The sequence below is a fragment of the Lepidochelys olivacea genome (assembly GCF_965140295.1).
Source record: "Lepidochelys olivacea isolate rLepOli2 genome assembly, chromosome: 23".
In the NCBI taxonomy this organism is placed as follows: domain Eukaryota; kingdom Metazoa; phylum Chordata; order Testudines; family Cheloniidae; genus Lepidochelys; species Lepidochelys olivacea.
The window spans coordinates 10,218,414-10,245,802 of NC_140433.1; the positions used below are offsets into that span (position 1 = coordinate 10,218,414).

At 50.9% G+C, this 27,389-nt stretch overlaps 1 protein-coding gene across 3 annotated transcripts; it reads left to right on the forward strand.

Moving 5' to 3' along the window:
- Positions 1 to 614: 614 nt before the first annotated feature.
- Positions 615 to 15,447, forward strand: LOC311511631 (uncharacterized protein). Of its 3 annotated transcripts, none has more exons than XM_084612374.1 (4): positions 615 to 1,196; positions 5,493 to 6,338; positions 7,214 to 7,409; positions 9,825 to 15,447. In XM_084612374.1, the coding sequence occupies exons 2-4, from the start codon at positions 5,640 to 5,642 to the stop codon at positions 10,712 to 10,714; spliced, it is 1,785 nt and encodes a 594-aa protein (XP_084468500.1). In that variant the 5' UTR covers positions 615 to 1,196; positions 5,493 to 5,639; the 3' UTR covers positions 10,715 to 15,447. The 3 variants fall into 3 exon arrangements, with proteins under 3 accessions (XP_084468500.1, XP_084468499.1, XP_084468498.1); XM_084612373.1 differs by lacking the exon at positions 615 to 1,196 and adding an exon at positions 2,449 to 2,949; XM_084612372.1 differs by lacking the exon at positions 615 to 1,196 and adding an exon at positions 3,787 to 3,850.
- Positions 15,448 to 27,389: the final 11,942 nt, after the last annotated feature.

A 27,389-nucleotide genomic window follows, 5' to 3' on the forward strand; every position in this document is an offset into this window, starting at 1 on the left:
CACCCAGGCCTTGGGTACAGCAGGAAAATGAGGACCTGTAATTCACCTTTAGTCCAGCTCCTCCACTGGCAGTAGCAGCAGTGCAAGCTGTGGTGAAGACGCAGGATTGTAGTGCTGTTACCACTGTGTCATCTCCTCTGCCAGTTTGGGTGAGATGTTTGGCAGATTGTCCCAAGAAGATCTCATAGCTTTGGTCAAGGGGTTGGTGCTGAAAACCAGGATGCCCCAGGAAAACAGCTCTGAGATGTCAGGGCAAGATGACTGGGTGTCCCTTTCCAAACACTCTGTGAGTTGCCACAAGAAGAGGGAAGATGCCTTCCGTAAGGAATACAAGGGATTAGAAACTTCAGATGAGGAATGGGGGGGGGGACTCCAGTGAAAGTGGAGGAAGAAGAGGAGGATGTAAATCAGCCACTACAAACTCCAACACCTCCAAGACATTCCTAATCTGTGAGTTTGGCCTCAGGCCCAGAGGGTGCTGAGAGCTAGTTATGTGGAACAAGCCCCACCCCCTTTTTACTTGGAGAATTCCCCTTCTTGTACCCATGCCAGAGCTGACAGGTCAAATGATCTTCATATCCGAAAGGAGGCCTGTGCATCTGCTCTCGCCTGCTGCTCCTATGTCCCAGTGTCTCGCTGTCCTGGCTATGGATCCTCTGCAGGTCCCTAGGGGTGACATACGCACCCCCAGCTGTGGATTTACACAAGCATGATTGTCAGAAAGTGCTGCAGCATGAGCAGCTCTGTGATCTCCTTGGTGCAGATCTCTGGCTTCAACCATCGGAAGGCTGTAAACCTCTCGGGGCTCCCTGGCAGTGGAATTGCATGAAACGCAGGTGCTGCGTGTCCATGCTGATGTCGCACCCTTGCAGGATGGCTCCTTTCACCTTCTCATAGGCTCCAGCACCTTGTGCATCCAGACTCTTGTAGGCCTGTTGGGATTCCCTGATTTGGGTCACCCATTCTCCTCCCAGCTACTGGCAGGCTTCAGCCATTCACTCAAAGGAAGCCAAGGCCTCATCCAACATCATCTCTGACCGCTTTGTGTCTCCCCATTAGGGCTAAAGCCGACACAACTTCACGCAGGATCTATATAGGGTTTGCAGCACCTCCTGAACTTGGACTCCTCAACACTGGAGCAACCCCTCCTGTCGCTCACTCCTGACCGCTTGTGCCATCTCAGCAGCTGCCAAAAGGTGGCTACTTGGATTTTCTCTGCTCCCTTTTGTTCCTTCCATGTGTCAGGGTCCACTGGACCATGGGTTTCAATTTTCACTTTAGTTGCCTGCTCTCCTGGAGCCTGAACCTGGAGACCGAGGAGTTGACAGCTCCCCTGCTTTGCAGCCATTCTCTGTCTGGGGTCCCCAACCTTATCCAAGCTCTAGGTCTCAACTTCCGTATTTCACTCCTGTTTCTGCTGGAAATAACCAGCCTCTAGTCTCGCACCTGAGTGTCTAGTGTTTAAATCTCACTTTCCACAACAGGTCACAACCCACCATCCTAGGCTGGGTTGGGCAGTGTGAGACCAGGTAGTAACAATGCAGAGGGGGCAAGTTTTTAGACAAAGCAACTGTTTGGTCCCTGTGTGGTGGGAGGGACTTCTGGCAGATTTCAGACGGAGAGAGACAGAAAGAGAGCCAAATTCACTGCCAGAAACCCAGGTCGGGTTGCCTAGTGCCCTCCCAGCAGGTTGAGTGGGGCCAAACCTACAGCTCTGAAAACCAGTAACTACAGAGTTAAGGAAACGTATCCCACACTGCAGCCCACACAGTCTTTCCTCTGCTCCACTGGGGCTAGCAACTGGTATGGGGACCATGCCAAACCTGCCCTATCCCTAACAGAGGTTGCTGTTTCCTAGGCTGTGTCTAACACAATCCTGTATCATCATTCCTCTTCATCCCCTTGCTGGGCTAGGTACAGTGGGCCAATCCAGGACGCAGTTGCAGCTAGTTGTCAGCGCTCACCCTGCCAGCTGAAGAGGGTGCATCTGCAGTTAGAGGGCAGGACAGCCCCCATTTCCTGTCTGGGCCATGCAGAGAGTCGTGTAGATTATCCCAGTGGTCCCTCGACTCGAAATCTCACAATCTGTGATAATGTTCGTAATGGGCTGTAGTGTTTTAGGGCCACTAGAACAGCTGCCACTGTCCCTTCAGGGGTGACAGGGAAATAGAGGAGTGTTTCACCCCCACGCATATTCTCAGTGCCTAGGAGAACCCCACCCTGCCTTGGGTTACACACACCACTCTGCTGCATGCTGGTTCTGGCTAGTACTAATGGTCTGGTACAAGGCTCAATCCGGGCTCACGGAGGCGATGTTCCAGAAGGATTCCTTACCACAAGGATGGATGGATGTAAGCAACTACTGAGTCCTCAGGGGGGTGTTTTGACTAGGGAAATTCTCAAGTTCAGATTGCACTGAGCTATCTCGTGTTTGCTAAGTCTGGCCTCAACTCACCCTTTTTCCTAGTGAAGACAAGGCCTTAGAGTTTCCCCCACGCTACTCTTGGACATTTTCCCTGCTGTCCTCCAACGCTCAGGAAGGATACAGGCCTGTTATCTCTGATGAGGCAGGTTGGGGCCTTGCTCAGAGGGGACGTTTTCTAGACAGTCTCCCTACAGACATGGATTTTGGAGCACTTTGGATAACAGGCTCTAGTGCTCCTCTATAATACAGCCGGCACCCAGGGAACTACTTCCAAGAATAGCCCCCTGGAGAAGAACAAAGGCAGAGGGTGGCAATGTGCACATCAGCCATTCTCTAAACCAGCTGAGCAGAAGACTTGAACTCATGCTCCTCGGGCATTGCCTTAGTTCATGGACTGTCATCAAGCTTCCTAAGCCACCCACTGACCATAACAGGAGTTGAGCTTGTCCACAAAGCTAGTGACCAGAGTCAGGCTCCTGGTGTGCCTGTCCCACAGTGCCTGCACAAATCACTTTCTCTGGCAGGTGAGCCTATTTGTAGAGTCACACAGAACCTCTAGTAACTGCTGAAATATTGCTTTCCTGGCCTGGCACAGAGCATTGGTCACTAGCTGGGGTCAAACCGCACTGGGTAAACTCCAGGGGCATGGATTCAGCCACAGGTGTGTGCCAAGAACAGTGTGAGAGCAAGCGACGTGTACGGACCCTTTACTCCAGGGACTGTATCTCTGCACCGAGAGGGAGTGACCCCACATTTGCACCAAAAATCCTACCCTTGGCCCTGATGAGGCAGCCATTTTTCAAGGCAATTTGTGCTTGTGTGTGGACCTCAGAACACTTTGAAACACAGGCTCTTGACATGCAGGGTTGGCTCCCGCTTCAATATGATATGGCAAAGGGCACCCATGATAAGGACCCAGGTGGGGATGGGCTGGACTCTAATGAACTTCCTCCCCAGTTAAGGTACAGGTGTTTGTGCAGGGCTGTAACCCCCTGCACATCATCCCCAGCCCATACAGGTCCCTCCCTGAGCTCCCTGCCCTGCCCCAGCACAGGCTCCTCTCTGAGCCACTGCACAGCACCCCCCAACTTGTAACCCCAGCTCCCTGCCCCAGGCCCCTCCCTGAGCCCCCTGCACAGCCCTGTAACTCCAGCACAGAGGCCCCCACTCCTCAGCAGCGGGCAGGGAGACCCCCACTTGCTTCCCGGTAGGAGCTGCTGTGCCCATCCCCGTGGAGTGAGGTCGCCGGGCTCCGGCTGCCCCCGCTCCCGGAGACCGGCCCAGCTGGGCGGGGCGGGGCCGGATCTGACTGACAGCGATCGCTGCCAATCCCCGCGCGGAGGGATTAACCCTGCGCTGGCCGGCGCGGAAGCTCTTTGTCTAGGGAACTGGGCCGGCCTCCCTGCGTCCAGGCGGGGTGGTGTGGTGAGGGCGGGGTGGCCGGGACCTGGGGTGATGGACCTGTCTGTGCTGGGGGGCAGGAATCTGGGGTGGTGGGTGCGGGATGGGCCTTTCTGTGCTGGGGGGCAGGAACCTGGGGTGATGGGTGGGGGATGGGCCTTTCTGTGCTGGGGGCAGGGAGCTGGGGTGATGGGCTGGGGGATGGGCCTGTCTGCTGGGGGGCAGGGAGCTGGGGTGATGGGTGGGGGATGGGCCTGTCTGTGCTGGGGGGGCAGGAACCTGGGGGGATGGGTGGGGGATGGGCCTGTCTGTGCTGGGGGGCAGGGAGCTGGGGTGATGGGTGGGGGATGGGCCTGTCTGTGCTGGGGGGAAGGAACCTGGGGTGGTGGGTGCGGGATGGGCCTTTCTGTGCTGGGGGGCAGGAACCTGGGGTGATGGGTGGGGGATGGGCCTTTCTGTGCTGGGGGCAGGGAGCTGGGGTGATGGGCTGGGGGATGGGCCTGTCTGCTGGGGGGCAGGGAGCTGGGGTGATGGGTGGGGGATGGGCCTGTCTGTGCTGGGGGGGCAGGAACCTGGGGGGATGGGTGGGGGATGGGCCTGTCTGTGCTGGGGGGCAGGGAGCTGGGGGGATGGGTGGGGGATGGGCCTGTGCTGGGGGGCAGGGAGCTGGGGTGATGGGTGGGGGATGGGCCTGTGCTGGGGGGCAGGGAGCTGGGGTGATGGGTGGGGGATGGGCCTGTCTGTGCTGGGGGGAAGGAACCTGGGGTGATGGGTGGCAGAGGGGCCTGTCTGTGCTGGGGGGCAGGAAACTGGGATGATGGGTGGGGGATGGGCCTGTCTGTGCTGTGGGGCAGGGAGCTGGGGTGATGGGTGGGGGGTGGGCCTGTCTGTGCTGTGGGGCAGGGAGCTGGGGTGATGGGTGGGAGAGGGGCCTGTCTGTGCTGTGGGTCAGGAACCTGGGGTGATGGGTGGGGGATGGGCCTGTCTGTGCTGGGGGGCAGGAACCTGGGGTGATGGGTGGGAGAGGGGCCTGTCTGTGCTGGGGGGCAGGAACCTGGGGTGATGGGTAGGAGAGGGGCCTGTCTGTGCTGGGGGGCAGGGAGCTGGGGTGATGGGTGGGAGAGGGGCCTGTCTGTGCTGTGGGGCAGGAACCTGGGGTGATGGGTGGGGGGTGGGCCTGTTTGTGCTGGGGGGCAGGAACCTGGGGTGATGGGTGGGGGGTGGGCCTGTCTGTGCTGGGGGGCAGGAACCTGGGGTGATGGGTGGGAGGGGGCCTTTCTGTGCTGGGGGGCAGGGAGCTGGGTTATGGGTGGAGGATGAGCCTGTCTGTGCTGGGGGGCAGGGAGCTGGGGTGATGGGTGGGAGAGGGGCCTGTCTGTGCTGGGGGGGCAGGAACCTGGGGTGATGGGTGGGGGATGGGCCTGTCTGTGCTGGGGGGCAGGAACCTGGGGTGATGGGTGGGAGAGGGGCCTGTCTGTGCTGGGGGGCAGGAACCTGGGGTGATGGGTAGGAGAGGGGCCTGTCTGTGCTCGGGGGCAGGGAGCTGGGGTTATGGGTCGGTGGGTGTTTGGGTGAATCATGGCTAGGTCTCTCTTTTCCCCTCTGTTTGTTGTGGTTCTGACTCTCCCATCACACAGTAACATCCTGATTAATTCTTTTGCTGCAGCCCTCCCAGGAGCCTGGACGCATCCAGCAGGACCGACGGAGAGACTGAAGTTGGAGAACTAGAGCGCAGGCCCCAGCGGGGATAAGCTGGTCCTTGAAGACAGATCAGTAGCTCCTGGGTCTCCACATCCAGGCTCCGCGAGAGAATATGGAAATGGCAGATCCAATGGGCCCAAAAGCAGGGAATGAGCTGGAGAGAGACGGGAAGCAGCCAGTCCTGGGACCAACCATCTCAGTAAGTCCTCGATGGCAGCTGAGGACTGAGCAGTGTGACAGGATGTCCCGGTATTGGAAAGATCAATTTCAGGAGGAGCTACAGAGCTTACGGACACCTGCTGAGGCTGTGCCGACATCAGTCCCTGCGTCAAAAAACCCTCCACTGCTGGAGCTGACCCCAGAGGAGGATATTGAGGCCTATCTGGCTTCCTTCGAGCAAGTGGCTGAAGCCTGCCAGTGGCCCAGAAGAGAGTGGGTGACCCGTCTTGTGCCAGCCCTCAGTGGAAAAGCTCGGCAGGCCGTTAGCAGCCTGGATGCCAGAGACGCTGGAGATTACGGGAAGGTGAAGGCAGCCGTCCTGCAAGGCTGCAACCTCGGCACGGAGACGCAGCGCCAGCGCTTCAGGCAGTTCCGCTACCAGGAGGCCGAGGGGCCCCGGGCAGTTTTCTGCAGACTCTGGGAACTCTCCCATCGATGGCTGAAGCCGGAGAGCCGCACCAAGGAGCAGATCATGGAGCTGCTGATCCTGGAGCAGTTCCTGACCATCCTGCCAGAAGAAATCCAGAGCTGGGTTTCTGAACACTGCCCAGAGACGTGCGCCCAGGCAGTGTCCCTGGCCGAGGATTTCCAGGTAGGACTGCAACAGGCTGGGATCTGAGAGCAGCAGGTGAGAGCAGGTGCAGGGGAATGTCCAGGGGGCTCCACTGGGTTCTGCAGGGAATTTGGGTTCTACAGGGAATTTTATGGGGCAAGTTTGGGTGCTGGGTGAACACAGGGAATTCTCAAGGCAGGACATGAGTGGGGTTTGTTCTGTGTAATCTTGCTCTCAGCACTGGGATTGCGGCTGTCACAGTTTCCTGCTCTGCACACCCTGCTGTTCTCTCTGGGTATAAATGTCACTGCCACCCTTATGCAGAGTCATGCAGGACCCTTGGGCAATAATTTCACTAGTACCTGCAGCTGCTGGGAGAGTGCAGTGACCTCTCCCAACATCTGAACTGATAGGGAGCCTCGTTAACAGACTGGGGCTCCATGTGAATCCAGCATGTGCTGTTAGGAGGCAATGTCGCATGGCCTGATCCTAGGGACCCAGCCCTGAGCATCCTCTGTGTGTCACATTCAGCCATCATGTCCTGGGGTACGCGTGTCTCCTTAGCTGCCTCACCTCGCAGGACGTGAGTGGGGTAGTAGCTGCGGGTACTAGTGAAATTGCCAAAGGGTCCTGCGTGACAGGGTTTGGCTTCTTTCCTTCAGCTCCTCTCAGAGATGCTGGATAGCATCATGGGGAGCCTGCCTTTCCCTGAGGTCCAAGCTCCTCCCAGGCTCATACTGCATAGCCTCAGCCTCCTCTTCCGGTTACCTCTCCCATTAGGTACAGGCCCTGCTGGCCAAAGCAGCTTCTGCCTGAGGAGCGGGCACCCTTTGCCACGGGCACTATTCAGGTATGATTTCCCCCCCTGACTCTCAGCCCCTGGTTGCCTGGTGACCCATGTGGTTGGTTCCCAGGTCACAGTGCATGTGAAGGTTGAGGACGTGACCCCAGAGGAGATGGATGCCCCTGAAGCATTATGGGAATCTCAGAGCCCCCAGCTGGAGCCACCACAGCCCCATCCCGCATGGGGATCACCGGAGGAGGCGGCACTGAGGAAGTACGAGCTGCCAGGCGCCCCTGGAAAGGAGCCCCGAGTTGGACGAGAAATGGGTAACGAGCTCCTGAAGGGGCCTGGGGCGGGTCTTCCCGGGGGCACTGAGGGGACAATGGAGAAGGGAGTCCCTCGGGCTCAGTGTGTGTGTGGGGAGAAGAGGGGAGTGGCTGGCTCAGGCCATGTGGGCGCTCTCCAGCAGGATTGCTGCCTGGAGAACGTGGGAGGCTGTGTGTGGGGTTGGGGTGGCCAGTGGGTGTCTCTTAGGTGACAAGTGGCCCAGGCAGTGGGGATGGGACTGTGGGAGCTGGGTGGCCCCGTAACCAGTGCGGTTGTGAACCCTCCTTGTGTGGGTCCTATTCTGTGGTGTTACCTAGCAGGAGCTAGGCCCATGTCATTCAAGGCTTTCCATGCATCCTGGCCAGCTCTGGTGGAAGCTCCTTCCCTCAGTCCCATCCATGGGACTGAGCACTCAGCTGGGAGACAGAGGCAGGATGGACCCTTCCTCTCCTCTGGGTAGTGAGTTAGGGGGATGGGGGGCTCTGACCCTCAGCAGAGGGGCTGTGGTTTATTTTCTCCCTGTTCTGGCCGGCTGAGTGAGAATGAGGAGTATCTCCGCAGGAAAGGCCTGAAGGAAGCTCCAGGGATGTTATTGGGGAAGCCCAAAAGTAACATGACCCAAGCCTGGCACTAGTCTGGAAATCCCTCACAGCTGTAATCTGTCAGTGGGGCAACCCCCCTGGGGTAGCAATGGTGGGAGCTGTAGCATAGGGAGGGCTCACATGTGTTTCCCACCATGTGACCCAGTTGCGGGGCTCTGTGCAGAAGCTGTCTGAGCAGAATATTCTCCTTGCCAGGCATGTTACGACCAACAGGCTTGGCCGGTCCTAGGCTTGTACCCTGCCCAGCCCCTGCCGCAGTGCCTGCAGTTGCAATGCGTTTTCAGGAAGAGCACAGTGGGTTTCGTCCCCTGGAGTCCAGACTGAACATCCTGCCTCACTGGCTCTAACACAGGAACCCCTCATGATTCGCTTCCTTGTTTTGATGGTGGCTTTTAAGGAGTCCTGTCCCCCCCGTACTCAACATTTCTTTAACAAAAATTTTTTTTTAATTTTTGGTGAAAAGTGGACATTTTTGTAAAGCAAACCCTTTTTGCAAATAATTGCTGACACTAATGACATTTTTCACAAAATTATTCATCCCATTTTGTAAATAAAATATTGCATCTAAATGCTTTGTTCACATAAAGCCGACCATTTCGATAAATGAAAAATAAAAAAAATCGCAAAAGTAGACAATGGGTCTGTTTCCAAACGCCACTTTGAAACCTCACAATTTTTTGGCAAAAATTTTTATCCATTTGTTTTTTATCTGGCTCTAACCTGTAAGTGGATTTCTGTAGGGAACATCATTGTCACCTAAACAGCAGGTCCGTTGAGTGGGGCAAAGGAACCAAAGAGACAGAGGAATCAATTAGCAAAAGAACAAATGAGCTGAGTCCTGAATGAGAGAGGGATACAGCAGTGAGAGAGAGAAAGGTCTATGGCAGGGGTGGGCAAACTTTTTGGCCCAAGGGCCAAATTGCATGCAGGGCCATGAATGTAGGGCTGGGGCAGGGGTTGGTGTGTGGGAGGGAGTGTGGGGTGTGGGAGGGGGCTCAGGGCAGGGGGTTGGGGAACAGGAGCAGTGCAGGGTGCAGGAGGGGGCTCAGGGCAGGGGGTTGGGGTAAAGGAGGGGGCTCAGGGCAAGGGGTTGGGGTGCAGGAGGGTTTGGGTGTGGGCTCTGGGGTGGCAGCGGAGCTAAGGCCAGCTCCCTGCCTGCCCTGGCCCCGCACCGCTTCCAGAAGCGGCTGGTACCACGTCCCTGCGGCCCCTAGAGGGTGGGGGGGTAGAGGACTCCTCACACTGTCCTCGCCTGCCGGTACCTCCCCCGAAGCTCCCATTGGCTGTGGTTCCCCGTTTCCAGCCAATGGGAGCTGTGGGGAGCAGCGCCTGCTGGCGAGGGCAGCACACGGAGCCCTCTGCCCTCCCCCGGGGCTGCAGGGACATGGTGCCGGCCGCTTCCGGGAGCGGCCAGGAGCCCGCGGCGCCATGGGGGTGGCAGTCCCGTGGGCCAGATCCAAAGGCCTGATGGGCTGGATCTGGCCCACGGGCCGTAGTTTGCCCACCCCTGGTCTATGGTCAGGAGAAGAGGGAAGAGAGAGGGGGAGCCTGGAGGGGAATTGAGGGGCTGGAGCAGAGGGAAAGGGAAATGTTGGGAGTTGAGGAAAAGCTATTGTGGGCCCTGGGGAAAGAGGAAGGAGAAAGGGATGTGGGGCTTCCTGCTTGGGCCCCTCCACAACCCCCTATTTCTGCATGGCTGACTGTTTGGCTTTCCTTGGGGGTCTCTCCAGTGGAAGGATGTGAGGAGCCTCACCCACTTCCACTTGGAAATATGAGAGATGAAATAATCTCTGGATTCTCTCTTCCATCCAGCAGGTGCCAGGATCCTGAGCAGGACTGAGAAGCAGCCTCACAGCGAAGGGCCTAAAAACCTGCAGCCCCCCAGCGTATCACTGCAGGATTCAGGAGAGAGCATTAACCACAGACCTGAGCAGGAAGGAGCCTGCAAGAGGCAGAAGAGGAGCCCAGTGGGGAATGAGTCAGATCCCCTAGGGGAATGTGAGAGTGGATTCAGGAGACTAATCCAACCTCCTGCACCGGGGAGACCTCGGACCACAGGGGACCTTCAAAATCAGAACAGCATTCACAGGACAGAGAAGCCCCATAAATGTCGAGATTGTGGGGAAAGGTTCTGGGAGAAGCAGGCACTCACGGCCCATGGGAGAGTCCATGGGAAAGACAGACCATATCCCTGTCCTGAATGTGGGAAGAGTTTCAACAGACTGACCCATCTCAAAACGCACCGGAGAACCCACACGGGAGAGAAACCCTATTTCTGTGCCGAATGTGGGAAGAACTTCGGCCACCTCTCCACGCTCATTACACACCAGAGGCTGCACACAGGGGAGAGACCCTACTCCTGTGACGAGTGTGGGAAAACTTTCACCAACCCCTCGGACCTCAACAAGCACCAGCGCTCCCACACTGGTGAGCGGCCCTACCCTTGCGCCGAGTGTGGGAAGCGCTTCAGCCAGCTCTCCAACCTGACGATGCACCAGAGGACTCACACGCAGGAGAAACCCTATCCCTGCGCTGAGTGCGGGAAGAGCTTCAAGTACCTGGCTTACCTCACCGTTCATCGGCGCTCCCACACTGGGGAACGGCCCTTCCCCTGCACCGAGTGTGGGAAGAGCTTCAGTCACAAATCCTCTTTGGCCCGTCACCTGAGAATCCACGCCAGAGCCGCAGCCATGGACAAGTGAGACCCTCCCAACAGAGGGCTCCACTCTGGTCGTGTGTGTATAATAACGTGAAGCAGGCCCTGAGAGAAGCTAGTCCCATGCCCACTAACAGAACCATCCCCCTCACGGTCACTGGGGGGCGTGAATTGGGACTTCACCTTAGTCCTTTGAGGTGTCCTGATTCCAGAACCGCCCCAGCAGTGATTTGCTCCTTCCTGCTTGAACTAGTGAGGAGAGGGCCACTCTAGGGGCTTGTCTTTGCTGCATATTAACTTTTTGTAACTCAAGTGTTGTCCCTCACTCGAGTCCCATCCACATACAGTACCTTTAAGTGGGGTGCAGTGGTGCTGTGACCCCAAGGAGGGGGCATAGGCTAAAATTGGAGCACAACTCATCAGCTGCTAACACAACCCCTCTGTAGTGGTTTGTGCCACTTGCATATCACTAGTTCTCCAGTGCCTTCCCACGATTCCCCTAGTGTGCCCAGAAAGGCAGACAAGTTCTCCCACTACTCACTGGGAAACGTGTGTGTCCAGAAGCCATAGTGCCATACTCGAGGGAGCGCAGAGCCTGTGTGGGTACAGCAGCGTGGCTGTTCTCAGCCGAGCTCGGCTGACTCGAGAGGAGTCACTGGGCCGCAGATAACTCAAGTTAACTCTGTAGTGAAGGCAGACACGGTGAGGCTGGCAGGCCCCAGTCCCAGCAGTACCAGGAACAGCACCTCTAGGGGAAGGCATTGGGCCAACCCTACCTCTTGCCCCACTGCCAACCAGTTCTGCCTCGGTGCCCCCGCACAGCCACCTTCTTCCACGCTCTGCCCTACTCAGTGGCACCCAGCCTCACCAGAGCTTCAGAGCCCTCTATCATCTTTTCCCAGCAACCACGTGTCACCGGGGCCCAAGTCTGCTGCATTGACTCCCTGCCTCCCACTCACCCGACTGGCTCTTCCAGCTGACTCTTATCTCAGCCGAACATTGACATTCTCTATATACTCTTCTGTATTTAATCATCGCGCCCCCCCCCCCGGGTTTTCTGCTCCTGTCCTGTTAACGCTCTTGCTGTTTGCTGCCCTGTCTCTAGTGCGTTGCGTTGTCCAGACCACGTGGTTGCTCCTTGGCTCAGCTGCCCATCAGCACAACCGCTGATTCAGTTTTATTGGTGTGAGATTTTGATCAGATGGCCCCAATCCTGCACGGAGCTCCACGTGGGCAGATTCCTCTGGAATGCTGCCTGGCTACTGGGGTCCCCATGTGTAGCTCAATGCAAGATTGGGGCCTTAGTTTAAAATCTTCTGATCTTCCCTACATCTTTGGTTACCCTTCTGAATTGCTGGTATTTTTTATTTATTTCCTGCTGATTTTATTGTAATGTACTGAACAGTACTTCTTGTCAATCAATCACTGCTCTGCACACTTAATTAACTCTCTTTCCCTGTTCCTTTGACTCAGTTAAACCCACTCTCTTGATTTGGCCCTTGTGTAACTGCCTATTGCCATTCTCGCTGTTGTCCCCCTGACTTCTTGCCCTGTCGAGTCCCAACTCACTGTAATGATGTTTTATCAGTCTCGCTGGATGGGTTTAGTTTCTGGCTGGAACAGGGAGAAGGGGTGGAAAGTGGGACCTGCGTAGTGGTGGCAGGCTTCTAGCACTCGTAGGAAAAGCTAAGGGGTGCGTCAAGACACTAGGTAACACGTGTGATCCAAGGACAGCCCTTATATCTCCAGCTGCAGTCTGGTGCCGCTCTGCTTTTCTCACTACAGCCCAGCCAGCAGTGCACCATGGGAATAAGTGGCCCAGTGATTCACAGGGACAGTTTTACAATTACAGTGTTTACGTTGGTAAGTGAAGAACACGTGCCATCCCCACAAGTGCTTCATTTCCTGGTTGGGGAGGCAACATTTGGAGGAACCCAGCCCAAGATGTTGCAGGGGGAAGAACCAGGGTAGCCAGAACTGGTGCAGGCTCAGCATCTTTGCATCCACACTGGGTGCCTGAGGGAGTTACTCTCACTCGGGAGCAGCCGTCCTGCTGTTCCCATGTAGATGTCGTGGTATCCTGTAGTTTTGGGCTCCATGAGCCAGCAAAGCAAAACCAGAGCTTAGACTTCAACTTCCACTGTGGATGGTGAGTCTTGTGTGTTGTGACTGAATGGCTGCTTCCCTGCAGCTCCAGAGGGGCTAGGGAGTGCACAGCAGACAGGCCTCATGTACAGCTTGAGAATGAGGACCTGTAATTCATCAGTGTATCTCCACTGGCAGAAGCAACAGTGGAAGCTGTAGTGTAGACAGGACTTTGGCATTGTTACCATTGTGTCATCAACCCCTAACCAGCAAGTGAGCTGTTGGCCAGCTTATCACTCTTTCCAAATACCAACTGAAGAAGCTCTGATGGAAGAAGGGGCTCTGAGGGTATCAGAGAAGATTTGCAGGCTTCTGCTGAGAAATTTCAGGGCTCCTGCCACAACCTTCCCATTCCTGGATGCACACCTTCTTCAACACCACTCTCTCGGGTCACTATCTCTCTACGCTTCCTCTCTGGACACTTCCCTGTCAATAGTGGGTGATCCTGGCTGTATTAACTATTTCAAGGGCCTTGCAGATCTCTTCAAAACCTGATTGACTACACCTTGGTCTCCTAGGTTTGAAAAGATACTAACCCCAATAAATACAATATACATAATAGTGTTCAGTAACCCTGCTACGTTACTGCAGGAGGGAAAGCCTAATCCAATAGGAGTCCCGCCATGCTTCTCTTCCTGATCACAATCCACCCCCTCTGCTCACCTGCTCCCTGTCTCTTTCAGAGCCACCCAACAATCTTCATGTTCAGCCCCCAAAGCTCCAAACCAGCTGTCTAGTGCGGCCCTCCACCAGTCACAGCTTCTACATCTCTGGGCACCCAGTAGCCCATGTTCTTGGAGCCACAACATACTTCATCATAGAGTTTCACGTAATAGTTATAACACCATCTCATATCACACAATTTCAAGTTAACACAGTCCCTTCTCCACAACTCCAGTGAATATGGAGGGAGGAGAGGACAATCCAAGTGCGATGCCTCAAAGATATCCCCACAGTTTGGCATCTGACATGGGAAAGGTGTGTGGCGCAGCTCCTGCACTCCCATCGTTGGAGCTCCCAAAGTCCCTGTAAGAGGAGGACACTAAGGTTATGACTTCACTGAGAAAAAAAAGGGGGGTTTAACCGTAGGATAATTGATGTGTATTAGCTCTCCTGCTGTGCACACACAGTGGAGTTACTGTGAGCTAAACCAGGCAAGGTCAACCATGGGCAAAGTTCTGACCTCACCCAGCTGCCTTGTGAACACTATGAGCAGCTTGTCTCCCCTTAGGATTTTACAACATGATAATTATCCCCAATTGTTATCTCACTGTTTAAAAAAAGGGCACCACTGTAAAATGCGCAGTAAGCACAGGGCAAAGCCTCGGGGTTAGCCATGATAGGAAGAGGCATGCAGATAGATCTTACCCTCCCTCAAAAGGCACGTAAAGTTCACACTGCATAGAAAAATGAGTGACTCTTAGAAGCCATCCTGGCACAACTCTAGGCAGGTGATCAGATACTCCCTGGGGAGACTCTATGTGAACCTAAGAATGGCCACACTGGATCAGACCAATGGTCCATCTAGCCCAGTCCTGTCTTCCCATAGTGGCCAATGCCAGGTGCTTCAGAGGGAATGAATGGAACAAGCAATCATTCAGTGATCCATCCCCTGTTGTCCACTCCCAGCTTCTGGCAGTCAGAGGATAGGGGTACACAGATCATGGGGTTACATCCCTGTCCATTTTGGCTAATACAGATTGCTGGACCTATCCTCCATGAGACCAACTATAAACTGAAGTGACTGTACAGATGCTGGGTTCTGCCATATCTGAGGAGCAAGGAAGAGGGTGTGAAGCCATCTCACTGGGACAATAGCTTTGCAAGCAAATCAGAGGTTGAAACAGCAAGCTCAGCAGAGCAGCACATAGGTGCTCACCTGGCCCTCCAGGTCCTGGCAGGGGTGGGAATGTAACACCAAAAGCTAACTGTCTGGGGAAATCCTTGGAACACCAGGGGCTTGAGGCACCAGGTGCATTACTGTCATTATGGGCCTTGGCACTTGTAGTGCCCAAACTTTAGATCGGGCTAGGTAGACCCTGGTCTTATACATCAGAAGGGACCTGAATCAGACTGATAAAGGCTTATAGCTTTGCTGGACCTGGGTGCAGGTTACATGGGATGGGAGGTAAGCCCTGTAACTGCCACCATCAGGAAAAGGGAGAAAAATTATATGCAGGTTCCTGTGTTAGAACCAAAGATGGGCTATTGGGCAAATGGGAGGTTTCAGGGGACAACAGGGGCCCGAGGCCTCAGCCCAGAATCCCCCATCCAAACAGCAGTGGCAGCAGCTGGAGTAAAGGTGGAGGGGACACCGCTGTATGGAGATGACAGTTGTGTCCTGGAGACAACACCCTCTGCCTGGAAGATTCATGGAAAAAGGCTGGCTGTACCCAAGAACAATTCATTAAACAGGGCATTTGTTTGCAACAGAATATTAATAGTAATGACAGTTTCCACAACCTCTCTGCTGGTGAGATTATCAGGGCTCGAGTGCCCCAACTCCTTTCTCTACTGGACAGAGGAGAGATCATTGCCCATAGGACCAATCCCAAACATTCAAAAATCACGAGAGTGGCTTAACGATCATGAGATTTTAAAAAAAATTTGAATTTTCCTTCTAGGTTGTGAGTCTCCCACCCTTAAGTAAGTCGGAATGTACCAGGATCAACATTTAACATAGTGCACAGCAATAATGCTCTAGTTCAAACAGGAATTAGTTCAGGGAAGTCCTATGGCCTGTGTTATGCGAGAAGTCAGACAAGAGGATCACAGTGGCTTCTGGCCTTATAATCAAAGACTCTATGCACCTCCGTGTCAGCGTCTCCAAGGGGGACTCCTCAGGCACCCTCCTAACCTCTGGCTTCAGTCTCATTGAAAACACTGGGAGTTGGTGGCCATTTTGACTTCTGGGCAGCCCCATTTCTGCATGCAAAGGCTGTAGGAAAAGTGTGGCCAGATTGACCGAGGCAGTTTGTCTTCATCCCTGTTGAAAGTAGAGGGAGGTGGTGGCCATTCTGCATAGTGTAAATCTCGCAGAGCACATGCAACGAATCACAAGAGTGTGAGGAAACACCAAATAACACCAGACTCGGGATCAAATGGGCAAGGCAACTCTGAAACAGTCTCACTCTCCTGGCTGATCATGAAGAAAAGGATGACGGAGGAAAGGGGCTCCTACCAGGCCTTGGTCAGGGTGGGTGGGAAGCTCTGAGTGATAGAATCATAGAACTGGAAGGGACCTTGAGAGGTCATCTAGCCCAGTCCCCTGCACTCAAGGCAGGACTAAGTATTATCTATACCATCCCTGACAGGTGTTTGTCCAACCTCCTCTTAAAAATCCCCAATGATGAAGATTCCACAACCTCCCTAGGCAATTTATTCCAGTGCTTAATCACTCTGATGGTTAGACAGTTTTTCCTAATGTCCAACCTAAACCGCCCTTGCTGCAATTGCCCATTGCCCATTGCTTCTTGTCCTATCCTCAGAGGTTAAGAAGAACAATTTTTCTCCTTCCTCCTTGTAACAACTTTTATGTACTTGAAAACTGTTATGTCCCCTCTCAGTCTTCTCTTCTCCAGCCTAAACAAACCCAGTTTTTTTCAATCTTCCCTCATAGGTCATGTTTTCTAGACCTTTAATAATTTTTGTTGCTCTTCTGTGGACTTTCTCCAATTTGTCCACATCTTTCCTGAAATGTGGCGTCCAGAACTGGACACAATACTCCAGTTGAGGCCTAATCAGCGCGGAGTAGAGCAGAAGAATTACTTCTCGTGTCTTGCTTACAATACTCCTGCTAATACATCCCAGAATGATGTTTGCTTTTTTTGCAACAGCGTTACACTGTTGACTCATATTTAGCTTGTGATCCACTATGACCCCCAGATCATTTTCCGCAGTACTGCTTTCTAGCCAGTCATTTCCCATTTTGTATGTGTGCAACTGATTGTTCCTTCCTAAGTGGAATACTTTGCATTTGTCCTTATTGAATTTCATCCTATTTACTTCAGATCATTTCTCCAGTTTGTCCAGATAATTTTGAATTTGAAACCTATCCTCCAAAGCACTTGCAACCCCTTCCAGCTTGGTATCGTCTGCAAACTTTCTAAGTGTACTCTCTATGCCATTATCTAAATCATTGATAAAGATATTGAACAAAACTGGACCCAGAACCGATCCCTGCGGGATCCTACTTGTTATGCGCTTCCAGCATGACTGTGAACCACTGATAACTACTCTCTGGGAATGATTTTCCAACTAGTTATGCATCCACCTTATAGTAGCTCCATCTAGGTTGTATTTCCCTAGTTTGTTTATGAGAAGGTCATGCGAGACAGTATCAAAAGCCTTACTAAAGTCAAGATATACCACATCTACTGATTCCCCCCCTATCCAGGCTTGTTACCCTGATATGGGCCAGGAGGAGATGACACATGTTGGGTATAATATTGAACAGCAGACACAGGAGGCGGCCTTACTGCAGGCGGCCAAGCCATCATTTACCTCCTATGCTCAGCCCCATAGTCCTCCATATGGGACATTGGCCTCCCATGAGACATCTGATTCAACCTGGGAGCTCCCCAGCGAGATACACCCCCACCTCCTCTCAATCTCAGTGTGAGCACCCTCCGTACAGCACCTAGCCTCCAAAGTCCAAGCGCCTCTTCCGGAGTCACCTGCAGCTGGGAAAGCCCTACTGTCCCCAGTCGGTGAGGCAGCCAGCCTCTTCATGCAGCCTCCCCCTTTCCTCAGGTGCCAGCGGTATGGTGCCCTGGTTAAAGGTGCCAGCCCCCATTTAAATTTTCTGAGCCACCTCTTTTCCCCAATACTATCAGCACTGGACATTTCCTCCCCTGCTGCCCTTCACTGTCCCACCCAAGAGGAGTGTCCACTGTCCCACATACACAGCTTATTTGCAGTGGAGCTCCTCCCTAAGGACATGGGACAACTTGTATCATGGTCCTGGCAGTTTACTCACTCCCACTTTATCCCTGGATACACACTTGTGACTGAGTTGCCGTTACTTCTGAGATTTTCATTACGCTTCAGGACACTCTGAAGTCACTTGCACGACCACACACACCCTGTGACCTGGGCATAAGCCAGATATGTCACCATGGCGCCAGAGCCTGAGAATTACAGAGGAGAGGCATATCTACAAGGCACCACTGGCAAAGCAGTCCATCCACCCACAGGCAGAGGAGCGGTCCACAGCGGGGTACTTGGACAAATCAGTGCAAGGAGGAAGAAGGGGATGAAAGCCGGGGCTCAGAGGAGAAGGCTCCATTCCTGCCCTAATGGAGTCTAGGAGCCTCAGAAGCTCTTCCGCACTGAGGTCCAAGCCAGAGAATTACAGGCTCACTCCAAAGTCATCTAACGCCCTCATGACGGCTAGAGCAGGAGCTACAGAGGCCAGCCCACAGGAGTTATGCACTGTCCCTATGTAGAAGCCTATAAACTGTGATCAAGTCACCCCTTAACCTTCTCTTTGTTAAGCTAAATAAATTGAGCTCTTGGAGTCTATGACTGTAAGGCAGGTGTTCTAACCCTTCAATCATTCTCATGGCTCTTCTCTGAACCCTCTCCAGTTTATCAGCATCCTTCTTGAATTGAGGTCTGGACACAGTAGTCCAGCAGTGGCCATACCAGTGCCAAATACAAAGGGAACACAAACTCTACACCCATTTGATAGCCATGGATCAAGCCCTTTTGGCCACAGCATTGCCCTGAAAGCTCATGTTCAGCTGCTTATCCATCATGAGCCCCAAATCTTTTTCAGAGTCACTGCTTCCCAGGATAGAGTCCCCCACCCTGTAAATGCAGCCTGAATTCTTTGCTCCTAGATGTACAGCTGGCTGTATTAAAACACATATTGTTTGCATGCATCCAGCTCATCAAGCAATCCACTCGTAGGGGTAGAGAAGGGATTCCCCCACCCCAACGTATTATGGGAGGGTTTTGCTATCCCCTTCTTCTGAAGCATCCTCCAGGATGGTTGGAGATGGGACACTAGGTGAGCTGGGTTGACGTATTCTGTCTCTCAAGTGCTTGACTGGCTGGTTCTTGCCCACACGCTCAGAGTCTAACTGATCACCATATATAGGGTCAGGAAGGAATTTTTCTCCAGGTCAGATTGGCCATGACCTTGGATTTTTGTTTTTGATTGTTTTTTCCTTTGCCTTGGCCTTTGCCTTCCTCTGAGTGAGTCACATGCCAGGATTATTTGGGTGTATCTCACTTAATCATTTGTCTGCCATTGTGGGGGCCTTAGGCACTGGTGCACCTTGGTCCTTCCTATTATCTGCCTGTGGAACGTACTAGTTGAGTCTCCTCAGGGCTGTAACACTTTGGCCTAATTTTAGTTATAGAGTTTAGTGTGCGGGCGGTGCTGGTGGCTTGTGATATAGAGGAAGTCAGACTAGATGATCTGGTGGTCAGTTCTGGCCTTAAGGCCTATGACTGCATGACCTCCTGTATAGCACAACTTTCCTCAAAATAATTCCTGGAGCAGATCTTTTAGAAAAACAGCCAATCATGATTTAAAAATGGTCAGGGATGCAGAATTCACCACAACCCTTGGTAAATTGTTCCAAGGGTTAATTCCCCTCCCTGTTAAAAATGTGTATCTTATTTCCAGTGTGAATTTGTCTAGCTTCAACTTCCAGCCATTGGATTATGTTCTACCTTTCTCTGCTAGTTTGAGAGCTCTTTCTTCAATCTGGACTCCCCATGTCAGTACTTATAGCCTGTGATCAAGTCCCCCTTTAACCTTCTCTTGATTCATAGAATCATAGAATATCAGGGTTGGAAGGGACCTGAGGAGATCATCTAGTCCAAACCCCTGCTCAAAGCAGGACCAATCCCCAATTTTTGCCCCAGATCCTTAAATGGCCCCCCTCAAGGATTGAACTCACAACCCTGGGTTTAGCAGGCCAATGCTCAAACCACTGAGCTATCCCTCCCCCCCAAGATCAAGCATCTTGAGTCTATCACTCTAAGGCAGGTTTTCTAATCCTTTAATCGTTCCTATGGATCTTTTCTGAACTGTCTACAATTTATGTACATCCTTAGAATCACAGAATATCAGGGTTGGAAGGGACCTCAGGAGGTAATCTAGTCCAATCCCCTGCTCAAAGCAGGACCGATCCCCAATTAAATCATCCCAGCCAGGGCTTTGTCAAGCCTGACCTTAAAAACTTCTAAGGAAGGAGATTCCACCACCTCCCTAGGTAACACATTCCAGTGTTTCACCACCCTCATAGTGAAAAAGTTTTTCCTAATATCCAACCTAAATCTCCCCCACTGCAACTTGAGACCATTACTCCTTGTTCTGTCATCTGCTACCGCTGAGAACAGTCTAGAGCCATCCTCTTTGGAACCCCCTTTCACGCAGTTGAAAGCAGCTATCAAATCCCCCCTCATTCTTCTCTTCCGCAGACTAAACAATCCCAGTTCCCTCAGCCTCTCCTCATAACTCATGTGTTCCAGTCCCCTAATCATTTTTGTTGCCCTATGCTGGACAATTTCCAATTTTTCCACATCCTTCTTGTAGTATGGGACCCAAAACTGGACACAGTACTCCAGATGAGGCCTCACCAATGTCGAATATAGGGGAACGATCACGTCCCTTGATCTACTTATACATCCCAAAATGGCATTTTGGCCTTCTTGGCAACAAGGGCACACAGTTGACTCATATCCAGCTTCTTGTCCACTGTAACCCCTAGGTCCTTTTCTGCAGAACTGCTGCCGAGCCATTCGGTCCCTAGTCTGTAGCGGTGCGTTGGATTCTTCCGTCCTAAGTGCAGGACTCTGCACTTGTCCTTGTTGAACCTCATCACATTTCTTTTGGCCCAATCCTCTAATTTGTCTAGGGCTCTCTGTATCCTATCCCTACCCTCCAGTGTATCTACCTCTCCTCCCATTTTAGTGTCATAACCTCTCTATCCTACTCAAGATTCCCTTATTTATGAATCCAAGGATCACATTAGCCGTTTTTGCCACAGTGTCACACTGGGAGCTCATGTTCAACTGACTATCCACCACAACCCCCAAGTATTTTTTAGTACCACTGCTTCCCAGGACAGAGTCCGCTCCCCTCACCCCACCCATAAGTCTGGCCTGAGTTCTTTGTTTCTAGATGGATACATTTACATTTAGCCATATTAAAACACATGTTGTTTGATTGTGCTCAGGTTACCAAGCAATGCAGCTCATGCTATATCAGTGACCTGTCCTCTTCATTATTTACCACTCTCGCAATTTTTGTGTCATCTGCAAACTTCATCAGTGCTGATTTTGTTTTTTTCCAGGTCATTAATAAAAATGTTAAATAGTGTAGGGCCAAGAGCCAATCCCTGCAGGATCCCATTAGAAAAACAACCATTCAATAATGATTCCCTGTCAATAATTACATTTTGAGATCTATCAGACAGTTTTAAATCAATTTAATGTGAGCTAAATTTTATGCTGTTCTAGAGTTTTAATCAAAATGTTGTGTGGTACCAAGACAAACACCTTACAGAAGTCTAAGTATATTACACTAACACTATTACCTTTATCAACCAAACATGTAATCTCATTAAAAAAATCAAATTAGTTTGACAGGATCTATTTTCCATAAACACATGTTGATTGATATTACTGTAATTATGTTACCCTATTTTAATTGTTTATTACTCAAGTCTCATATCAACCATTCCATTATCTTGCCTGGGATCAATGTCAGACTGACAGGCTTATAATTATCTGGGTCATCCCATTTACCCTTTTTAGATATTGGCACAACATTGGCTTTCTTTGTGTCTTCTGGAACTTCCCCAGTGTTCCAAGACTTATTGAAAATCAATATTAATGATCCAGTGAGCTCCTACGCCAGCTCTTTTATAACTTTTGGGTGCAAGTTGTCCGGACCTGCTGATTTTAAAATGTCTAACTTTAGTAGCTGCTGTTTAACACCCACGTGAGATACTAGTGGAATGGTATGATGATGCGTTCAAACCTCACACTGAAGAGCAAGGTGTTAAGGAACACCTCTGGGCCCAGGCATCCCTGCACAACCACACCTACAAAGCCTGCACAAGCTGGAGGAGGGGCTTGAAACGGGAAGCAGAGCAGCTCAGAAGGAGGCAGGCAATGGAAGGGAGCAGACAGCTGCTCCGAGTTCTTGGGAGAAGTACAGCCCAAGAGCTCATTGCCAGAGACTTGAGCAAACCTACAAAAAAGAGGCAGAGGACTGATTGTGCAGGTCAGAGTCTTTACTTGAGACTTTTTGATTTATACAGTGGGGAAAAGGAGACTTGTGTAGGAAGTGGTTGGGGGAGGGGGCTGATTAGCACCCCAAGATGCAGAGGGAAGCTGACCACCATTGGGCCCTGGACTGGAGCCCAGTGGAGAGGGCAGGCTTGTGCTCCCCTACCCATTCCAAAAAGACATGACAACAACAAGAGTCTTCTTCTTGCGGAAGAACCCAGCTGGAGAAGACCCTGACTGTTCGAGGGCCTAGACCCCCCCAAAGTCCTCGTACTAAAGGGAAGGACTGGAAACCCTTGAAGGGGCACTGAAGGACAGGATGATATTTGCAACTGGGAGGTGACCTGCCACACCCGTTCCTGCTCACTAGGCAGCACTGTTGGTGATGTTCCACTTGTACAAATCCAAAGAGAGTTATCACCTTATAATGAGACTATATCATCTGTTTTTTCCAAATACTGAACAGAAATATTTGTTGAACACTTCTGCCTTTTCTGCATTGTTACTGATATTTCTACCATTTCCATCTGGGGAGGGACCGATACCACTGTCAGGATTCTTTTTGTTCCTACTATACTTTAAAAAATCTCCTTATTTTCCTTAACTCTGCTAGCCACAGATTTCTCCCTTATCAATTTTCTACAGTTCCTAGCTTCTGATTTATATTGATTATTATCAGCTTCCTCTTTCTTCTATTTGTGATCTATCATTTTTTGTTATTTATAGCTGCCTTCACTTCCCCTGTAAACCATGTTGTTTTTTTAAACAATATGGCCTTCTTCCTCGATTGTGGCTTTTCAGGCATCTAGTAAAGTGTTTTTAAACAAGTCCCAATTATCATTCAAGTTTTTCCAATTAAATTCTTCCTCCCAGCTGATTTGGCTCATAACTGTTTTCAGCTTTGTGAAACTGGCTCTTTTAAAGCATTATATATATAGAATTACTGGTCTGGACTATATTCTATATGCACATTTTAAATGTGACCATACTATGACCACTTGTACCTAAGCTACCATTACCTAATAGTTCTGTGATCAGTTCCTCTTTATCAAGATGAGATCTAATATATAATTCCGCCATGTTGGATGCAATACTTTTTGAGTTAGGAAATTGTCTTCTGTAATGTTCAGAAATTCCAGGATTGTTTTAGTACTGGCAGCATGAGACTTCCAGTTGTATGTTTCTCAGATTAAAGTCCCCCATGATCACACAGTTTTTCTCTCTACTACACATTAGAGATTGGTGCGTGGCAGCTGGTGGCTCTGAGTAGCAGCCTGGGTTGGTCAGCCGCACTCAGTTCCATTTGTAGCCCTTTCCTCAGGGCTCTGTTTATTCTTCACTGTACCAACAGAAAGGAAGCATGGAGTAATAACAAAAGCAATGGTTGTGCTCTGGGCTGAGGCCAGCTAGCCTCCAGTAGCTAAAGGGGCAGGACCTTCCGCAGTTCGGGGGGGGGGGGTTCACCCTCCAGAGCCTTCGAATACAGCCCCAAGAGAGTGTACTCTCAGCTCTCTCCTGGGCCCTGCCTCCCTCAGGGACCTGGGCCCTCATTTATAGCCTCAAGCTAGGAATCAGACCCAAGCCCTAGGTGCTGTTCAGTTGGGTTAGCTGATTCCCAGCACCTGCCTGAGCAGCTTCCCTCCATAACAGAGCTGGTTGCTCCCTGTCCCCACCTCCAGGCCCTCAAAGGAGCAATCTGCCCTATTATAGAGCATAAGGAGCTAGTCATCCAGTACCCTAGTGCAGTGTTTTCCCCAGGAATTGAAATTAGGGGTGTATTCAAATTTACGGGGGGGGGGAGGGAGGGAGGGCCAATAAGGGGGTGAGACCGTGAGGGTGAAGGTAGGCTGTATGGCACCATAGTAAAAACTGAAAAATGTTTCATGACTATTTTATTAGATTTAACTCATGTTTTAAAACCATCACACAAATTAAAGTTGGCTACTCAAGCCTTCTATGAAGCACTACCTCTATATCCTTCTTGGTTTCTTGTTATAATTTTGCACAACTCTATTAATGAACTTCTTGAATGCAGTGTGTTCATCTTTGGTGGCTTCTTGTGTGTCCGGTACTTCCAGTCCTTCAACTGATATGCTCATTAGTTCATTCACATGATCAGGCAGAAGGCGACTTCTTTCAGAACACAAAATTCTATTCAGTGAGGCAAAAGAAAGCTGAACTGTAGCTGTTGTGACTGGGAGTAGAAAGAGATGAATTCCTACTTCTTTCATCCCAGGAAACATAGCACAAAGACCGGGTTGAGCCACTAGTGAGGATAAAAAAGAAGTTGAAGTCAAATCTTCATTCATTCATTCATTCATCGTACGATATTCTACTCTGTGTTCAAATTCTCTATTCTGCCCTGAGCACATGGCAGCCCCATTGCTGGTAGTGCCTCACTCCAGTCAACAGTCGGTGTTTTATAGGACAGGGATCTGTAAAAACTACGTAGAGGTTGAGTAGAATCTAGAAGTTGCTGTTGTAGATTTTTAAGAATCAAGTCTGTGTACTTTTTCACTTGTCTTAACAAACGCTTCTTGTCCTCTTCACTTAAGGATTCAATATAAATGTCTTCATTAGTCAACTTCTGGACTGAAGTCTTTGCTTCTTCCAGTACTTTTTCAATGGATAGCTCTCTGATAGATCTTTGTCCAGCAATAGAAGCTACATTTGGATCAACTACTGTTATAGCAGATGCCTGGATGGCATTGTTTAATGACCCAAGTGGTTTCAACAGTAGACTTACAAGAGAGAGAATGGCAATAGTCTTCTCTGAACGTAGTAGCAAAAGTAATCCACCAGCCCCACTACTTAGATCCATCCCATCTTGGTAGATACTTTCCAAAGCCAGTAATAACAGCTGGAGTAATTTTAAGACAACAGCCAAGGATTGCTCATGAGAAAACCAGAGGGTTTTCCCAGGTTGGACTAATTTGAATTTCAGTCCCAGTGTATCTTCTATATTTTCCAAGATATTCAGTCTTTTTGGACTCTTGCTGAAAAAAGAATATAATGAAGATATTAAATTTATAGCTTTTTAAATGTCTTTTGAAGAGTCTGCAGCTCGTACTAGCGTTGGTTGAAGTAGATGGCCTCTGCAGTGTGTATAGGGGAGATCAGGGTTACACATTTCTCTGCGCAAAGCTTGTACTCCACCATGTCGTCCAGGGAAGTTTGCAGCTCCATCAAATGCACAAGCAGCCATCTCTTTGGGGTCCAATTGACAAGCATTTAACTCTAAGACGTGGGTTGTCACAGATGCAGCCGATGTGTCTTCTATAACTTGACCATCTAGAAATGGATCTACTGGCCGATCACTGACATCAAGATAACGAACAAAATGACTTAATACTTGATGTCCATTTGCATCGGTGCGTTCATCAGCCCTGTACGCACATTTTTTGAATGTGGTGAGAGCGTTCTTCACTTTCTTAACTGTGGAGTCTTTCACTGTTGCACCGCATGCTTCTAGCCAGTCAGTTGGTTTCTTGCAGAAAGACAGTGAGCATTTGCTGGTCTCATTTGGAACCAGCGTTCAACTTCAGGATGAACAAGTGACCATGCACTTAACATTGGCCTCCAGTTTGTAGCGTGTGGTATCTCTTGCTTAAATAGAAAGTAGGATGCCACAGCCATGTTTGTTCGCATGAACTGTGTTGTGTCTCCAGCATTCTTAACAGCCTCATTAACACACACCGATGTTGTCCTTGGTCAGTGGAAACTCAGAATTCACAGGTGCTTTCACAGAATCATAGAATATCAGGGTTGGAAGGGACCTCAGGAGGTCATCTAGTCCAACCCCCTGCTCAAAGTAGGACCGATCCCCAATTAAATCATCCCAGCCAGGGCTTTGTCAAGCCTGACCTTAAAAACTTCTAAGGATGGAGATTCCTCCACCTCCCTAGGTAACACATTCCAGTGTTTCACCACCCTCCTAGTGAAAAAGTTTTTCCTAATATCCAACCTAAATCTCCCCCACTGCAACTTGAGACCATTACTCCTTGTTCTGTCATCTGCTACTGCTGAGAACAGTCTAGAGCCATCCTCTTTGGAACCCCCTTTCACGCAGTTGAAAGCAGCTATCAAATCCCCCCTCATTCTTCTCTTCTGAAGACTAAACATCCCCAGTTTCCTCAGCCTCTCCTCAGAACTCATGTGTTTCAGTCCCCCAATCATTTTTGTTGCCCTCTGCTGGACTCTTTCCAATTTTTCCACATCCTTCTTGTAGTGTGGGGCCTAAAACTGGACACAGTTCTCCAGATGAGGACTCACCAGTGTCGAATAGAGGGGAACAATCACGTCACTCGATCTGCTGGCAATGCCCCTACTTATACATCCCAAAATGCCATTGGCCTTCTTGGCAACAAGGGCACATTGTTGACTCATATCCAGCTTCTCGTCCACTGTAACCCCTAGGTCCTTTTCTGCAGAACTGCTGCCGAGCCATTCGGTCCCTAGTCTGTAGCGGTGCGTTGGATTCTTCCGTCCTAAGTGCAGGACTCTGCACTTGTTGAACCTCATCAGATTTCTTTTGGCCCAATCCTCCAATTTGTCTTGGTCCCTCTGTATCCTATCCCTACCCTCCAGCGTATTTACCTCTCCTCCCAGTTTAGTGTCATCTGCAAACTTGCTGAAGGTACAATCCACACCATCCTCCAGATCATTTATGAAGATACTGAACAAAACCGGCCCCAGGACCAACCCTTCGGGCACTCCACTTGATACCGGCTGCCAACTAGACATGGAGCCATTGATCACTACCCTTTGAGCCCGACAATCGAGCCAGCTTACTATCCACCTTATAGTCCATTCATCCAGCCCATACTTCTTTAACTTGCTGGCAAGAATACTGTGGGAGACCGTGTCAAAAGCTTTGCTAATGTCAAGGAACAACACGTCCACTGCTTTCCCTTCATCCACAGAGCCAGTTATCTCGTCATAGAAGGCAATTAGATTAGTCAGGCATGATTTGCCCTTGGTGAATCCATGCTGACTGTCCCTGATCACTTTCCTCTCCTCTAAGTGCTTCAGAATGGATTCCTTGAGGACCTGCTCCATGATTTTTCCAGGGACTGGGGTGGCTTGTAGTTCCCAGGATTCTCCTTCTTCCCTTTTTTAAAGATGGGCACTATATTAGCCTTTTTCCAGTCATCCAGGACCTCTCCTGATCACCATGTGTTTTCAAAGATAATGGCCAATGGCTCTGCAATCACATCCGCCAACTCCTTTAGCACTCTCGGATGCAACGCATCCGGCCCCATGGACTTGTGCATGTCCAGCTTTTCTAAATAGTCCCGAACCACTTCTTTCTCCACAGAAGGCTG